This window comes from Geotrypetes seraphini, chromosome 7, assembly GCF_902459505.1.
Source record: "Geotrypetes seraphini chromosome 7, aGeoSer1.1, whole genome shotgun sequence".
NCBI lineage: Eukaryota > Metazoa > Chordata > Amphibia > Gymnophiona > Dermophiidae > Geotrypetes > Geotrypetes seraphini.
This window is the reverse complement of record NC_047090.1, coordinates 111,861,427-111,867,426: the sequence shown is the minus strand read 5'-3', so window position 1 is coordinate 111,867,426 and position 6,000 is coordinate 111,861,427. Positions and strand designations below refer to the sequence as shown.

Below are 6,000 nucleotides of genomic sequence, written 5' to 3'. Positions count from 1 at the left end.
TATAAATAATTTAAAACACAAAGAAAAAATTATCAATGCAATACACGCTGGCTGTGGTTGCTTTGGTAGTGGCAACAGGTTTTATTGGCTGCTAATCGCAGCGAGGGCGGGCATTCGCCTGGAAGGCGGGAACAAGGGAGGATCAGGATTTTGAGTACATGTACAGTAGAAGCGGGATGTTTTCCAGGGAGGCTCCTTCAACGGCGACCTACACAGAATCTGAGCCTGATTAGTCATTGCAGAACCGGAAGTAGAGGTTGGTTTACTGTAGGCTCGCACCTGTGGGCAGCCTGTAAGAGTTCGATGTTAATGCGCATGCCCGGAAGAGTACGGCACTCGCTCCTCCTTCCTTCCCCGGTAGACCCGGGAGCTGGACGTAGGAGCTAAGAGGGGAGCTGTGGTTCGTTGTCAACAGCAGCGGAGTAAAACAAAAAATATCTCGCCTATAACTTTGAAAAGGAGCCTATCTTAACGGAGAAACCGATAGCCCGGCAACACTGCTATATTTTTCAGGCTGGTCTCGCAGTCTCCCTTTCTGGAGATCCGCATCGGTAGCGGCGCATTCTGTTTATTTACTTTCCAGCTGTTTGAGACAGTGCAGTGTAGAGCAGCAGAAAAGTTGGTCGGGCCTGGAGCTCACCTTCTTCCAGTGCCTATGGTAACTTGGCGCTTTGTTTACAAAACGGAAAATGAGTGCCCAGACACCAACTGCTGAAAAGGGACTGAACACTGCACTTTTGTGCCAGGAAAGCTATGTGTGTGGTGGTACCAATGAAGCCATCTTTGACTGCGATGAGTGTAGCAGTCTGCAGTGTCAACGCTGTGAGGAAGAACTGCACAAAGAGGAGAGGCGGCGAAATCACGAGCGAACCCGGATCAGACCTGGCCATGTCCCTTACTGTGACTCCTGTAAAGGGGCGAGTGGTAATATCATGTATGGCAGCACTACAGACACTAGACAGAGGGCCGCAATTAGGTGCCAAACGTGCAAAACTAACTTATGCGTGGAATGCCAGAAAAGACTACATTCAGGGGGAAACAAAAGGAAACATCCGGTCACCATGTACCGTGTACACAAAACGTGGGAGCAGCAGGGAGGAGCAGAGATGGATGAAGAAACCAAGAGGAAGATGATGACCGAAAAGATTGTAAGCTTCCTACTAGTGGACGAAACGGAGGAAATTCAGGTTAGTGGATAAATAAACTGGCTGCCAATAGAAAGAGCCGTTCTGTAATAACTCCAGAATACAGCGAGACTGCTTTGTATTATTTTTTGTATTCTAAGGAATATTTTTTGCCCTGAAGAGTTTACAGCAGCACTATCACAAATATAGTTGTGGGATTTAATTGTACACCAGTTTAAAGAACAAATCTTAACAGACAACAAAGTGGAAAGCATTCCTACTATAACGGTGCACTGTAATGAAATTCCAGTGCTGTAGTGTAGTACTTGAACAAGTCCTTGAGAACTGGATATACATACCGAAGAGAATCTTTGAGTGTTTTCACTATTTGGAGATGGGGTAACTATCTTCCTAGCATAATACAGTATTTTATTTAAACCTGACTAAAAAACGTATTAGGTAATGCATGTGTAAACCCCCGTGGTGGTGATATGCAATTACATTACAATTTAATGATTATAATCAAATATTTTGTTTTCTATCCCGTCCTCCCCAAAGAGCTCAGAACGGGTTACAAGCTAGAGAATGACATGGGGAAAAATGTGTCCCTGTCCCCACGACCACCTTCACTGCCTTGTCCCCGTGACCACCATCCCCCGCTGCATCCATACAAGCCTCTTGGCCCTTTGGTCAGCCAGGTGTGACTTGCTGCGATGCAGATTAGGAGTGGGTTGGGGAGTCAATATGGGTATCGAAGGAAAACTGCAAAGTTCTCATTTCCCTGTATGAGGCAGTGCTCTTCCTGACTACTTCCTGGAGCCTAAGGAATCTGCTATTCTGTGTCTGTTCCAGTGCCCACCCCACCTTATGCTTCCTATATAGTGGGGTGCAAGTGATCGCTTCGTATGAGGTAGAGTGGGCTCCATGCTTCTTCCTAAACTACTCAAAACTCTTTCCTGTCTCCAGCTGCACTGAACTTCTCTTTCTACTATAAATTTCTTCAGAGGAGAAGTGCAGCCCTGTAAGAGCTGTGCTCCAAAGAAAAATCCCAGATGGAAGAGCTTGTATCTTTACTCTGGAGTATGGTTGAGCTGATTGCAAGAGAATCCAAGATCAGCTGAGCCTGCAGCTTTGCAAAGTCTTGCCGGCTCAGCTGATCTTGGATTCCCTTGCGATCAGCTCAACCGGACTCCAGAGCAAAGAAAGGAGCAAGAATCCCTCCTCCCCCCCCCCCGAATGCTGGCCTGGCAAGCAGAAGGAAAGTGTGGGGATGCAGCTCGCCTTACTTTAGGACTTTCGCTGCCAGCACCAAAGTTTTCAAGTTTCTTCCAGCTCCACTGTTTCTTTGTGGGTGACTCCACTCCAGCGACCCGTCTGAATCGCTACTGCTGCCCCACTGCAACCCATTAAATAGGGTTTTCAAGAGCATGTGTGGCATTAGCGATTGGTCCCCTCACTGCTTGAGCGGGAGGAGAAACCCAATTGGGAGCTGCTACACTGAAGGGGGTGGAGTCAAGGGCAGAACGGTGCGAGTCGGCGATGAAAATGAAGACAACAGAGAACAGACAACATGGCCACCGGAACCTGAAGACCAGTCGATGGCAACGCCATGGCAAATTATGGTAACGAAGGAGAGGTGCATTTACTCGCAGGAACAAAGCTTTTCCCCGTTCTTGCGGGCGGTGAAAAGTTTTGTTCCTGTGCCTGCGGCGATTCGGGCTGTAGCATCTCCATGCCCCATGGGCAAACTGCGGCTTCCCGCAGGGTTTGCTAACCGTGTCATTCTCTTTTACAGGCTAACATACATAATGTATGAGATTTTATAATCATGGTCAGTGCTTCAATAGGTTTCCCCTTCAGTTCACACCAACACAGAGGTTAAACATTTAAATGTTTATATTTATTTGTAACAATAACAACAACAAAACCCAATAACAATGAGGAGGAAAAAAATAAATACATCCAACAATTTTTATCGGTTGTTGTTTAAACAAGGTAAATTAAATATAAATGAATAGCAAGGCTAATTTATAATTCACGTGTGGTCAAATTTATATAATTATAATTAGTAATAATATTCAAAACTCAAGCAAACATGTCATGCCTTTCAGCTTAATACCAACTTTGTTCCAGGATACCCAGGACCACAGGTAAGTATTTGACTAGGTGACTCTTAAAACCAGAAAATGTTTCTCAGTCTCAAAGTTCAATAAAATATTAAAAAAGTGCATATCTGTGTGCACACACAAATAAAAGTATTAAAAATCCCCCCTGTTTTCACCGGTATCGCCGCTTTCTTGTGTTGGGTACCACTGAGTTGTCGCGTTACCTGTCTGGAACCAGCAGTTCCTCTGAAGATCCGTATGTTTACTACTATCCTATCTGTAAACAAATGAAAGGAAACACCCTAATCTCCATGGATAATTTTAGGCTAGTCAGTGTCTTCTTAGGCTAAGGCCAAGTATTTATGGGGACCCCCCCAAAAAAAAACAAACCAAAATCAACTTACATTTGCAACACATGCATTCACACAATATTTAAGCAACCTCAGCTTTATCTGCATAAGAACATAAGCAGTGCCTCCGCCGGGTCAGACCACAGGTCCATCCTGCCTGGCAGTCCGCTCCCGCGGCGGCCCAAACAGGTCACGACCTGTCTGAATCACCAGAAGGGGCTCCCTTGCCACCTTGGTTTCTCATTGAAGTCCTATCTTCCCATCGAAGTCCTAACCCTCCGGTCTTGCACATGCACGACCTGGTTGGATTTCTATACTTATTACCTGGTTAGCTTTCTATACTTGTGTTACATCCCAGCTCCTCCCTCAGTATCCCACGATCCCTTTATCCCTCAGGAATCCGTCCAATCCCTGTTTGAATCCCTGTACCGTACTCTGCCTGATCACTTCCTCCGGTAGCGCATTCCAAGTGTCCACGACCCTTTGGGTGAAAAAAAACTTCCTTGCATTTGTTTTGAACCTATCTCCCTTCAGTTTCTCCGAATGCCCCCTCGTACTTGTTGTCCCCTTCAGTCTGAAGAATCTGTCCCTATCCACCCTCTCTATGCCCCTCATGATCTTGAAGGTCTCTATCATATCTCCCCTGAGCCTCCTTTTTTCCAGAGAGAAGAGCCCCAGCCTATCCAACCTCTCGGCGTATGGGCAGTGTTCCAGCCCTTTTACCAGTTTCGTTGCTCTCCTTTGGACTTTCTCAAGTACCGCCATGTCCTTCTTGAGGTGCGGTGACCAATACTGAACGCAGTATTCCAGATGTGGACGCACCATCGCTCGATACAATGGCATGATGACTTCCCGCGTCCTGGTTGTTATGCCCCTCTTTATGATGCCCAGCATCCTGTTGGCTTTTTTCGAGGCTGCTGCGCACTGTGCAGATGGCTTCAGTGATGCATCCACTAGCACACCCAAGTCTCTCTCAAGTCTGCTGTCTCCCAACAATGCCCCCCCCCAATTTATAGTTGAACAACGGGTTCTTTTTCCCTATATGCATGACCTTGCACTTTTCCACGTTAAAGCGCATTTGCCATTTGTTTGCCCAGTCTTCCAGCTTGTCCATGTCCCTTTGCAGGTCCTCATACTCCTCCCTGGACCTAACTCTGCCGCACAGTTTCGTATCGTCTGCAAATTTTATAACCTCGCACTTTGCCTCCTTTTCCAGGTCATTGATAAATATGTTGAAGAGTAACGGCCCCAGCACCGATCCCTGTGGCACACCGCTTGTGACTCCCCGCCAGTCAGAATATTGGCCCTTCACTCCGACCCTCTGCAGTCTACCCGACAACCAGTGCTTGATCCATCTGTGCACATCCCCTCCCACCCCGTGGTTCCACAGCTTCCTAAGCAGCCTTTCATGTGGCACTTTGTCGAAAGCCTTTTGAAAATTGAGGTAAATGATGTCTATGGGTTCCCCATTGTCCATCCGACTGCTTATTCCCTCAAAGAAGTACAGAAGGTTCGTTAGGCACGACCTTCCCTTACAGAATCCGTGCTGGCTTGTTCTCAGTAGGCCATTCCTCTCGATGTGCTCGCAAATGCCGTCCTTGATCATGGCTTCCACCATCTTCCCTATAATTGAAGTCAGGCTCACCGGCCTGTAGTTCCCGGGGTCACCCCTCGATCCCTTTTTGAAGATAGGTGTGACATTCGCCAATTTCCAGTCCTCTGTACCTCACCAGTTTTCAAGGATAGGTTGCAAACATGCTGGATTGTGCCCGCTATTTCTTGTCTTAGTTCCTTCAGAACCCTTGGGTGGATCCCGTCCGGGCCTGGTGATTTACCGCATTTTAACCTATCTATCTGTTTGAGGACATCCTCCTTACTTACCTCTATGTGCTCCAATTTTTCGGCCTGTTCCCCACTCATGAGCTCCTCTGAGTCCGGTATATTAGATGTGTCTTCGCTCGTGAAAACCGACGAGAAGAACGTGTTCAACCTCTCAGCTACCTCTTTATCCTCCTTAATCACTCCCTTCCTATCCCCATCGTCCAACGGCCCCACCTCCTCTCTCGCTGGTCGCTTCCCCTTTACGTAACTGAAGAATGCCTTGAAGCTTTTTGCCTCCCTGGCCAGCCCCTCTTCGTATTCCCCTTTCGCTTTTCTAACCTCTCGGTGGCATTTCTTTTGGCATTTCCTGTGCGCCTGGTGATTTTCCTCCGTTGGGTCCTTTTTCCATCTCCGGAAGGATACTTTTTTGTCACTTATTGCCCTCTTTACTTCAGTTGACATCCAAACCGGGTCCTTTGATTGCTTGTTCTTGCAGCCTTTCCTGAAACTGGGGACGTACATTCTTTGTGCTTCCTGCAGGGTGTCCCTGAATAGGGTCCAGGCGCTTCCCACAGTCTCCATCCTAAAGATGTTTCTGAG

General features: G+C 47.2%; 1 protein-coding gene across 2 annotated transcripts in view; it reads left to right on the top strand.

The window, feature by feature from the left end:
• Positions 1-207: 207 nt before the first annotated feature.
• ZFYVE1 (zinc finger FYVE-type containing 1) overlaps positions 208-6,000 on the top strand; it is a 122,131-nt gene continuing 116,338 nt past the window's right edge. For both annotated transcript variants that reach the window (XM_033952531.1, XM_033952530.1), the window contains exon 1: positions 208-1,187. In XM_033952531.1, the coding sequence (XP_033808422.1) occupies positions 690-1,187 (498 nt within the window). In that variant the 5' untranslated portion in view covers positions 208-689. The remainder of the gene's footprint in view (positions 1,188-6,000) is intronic.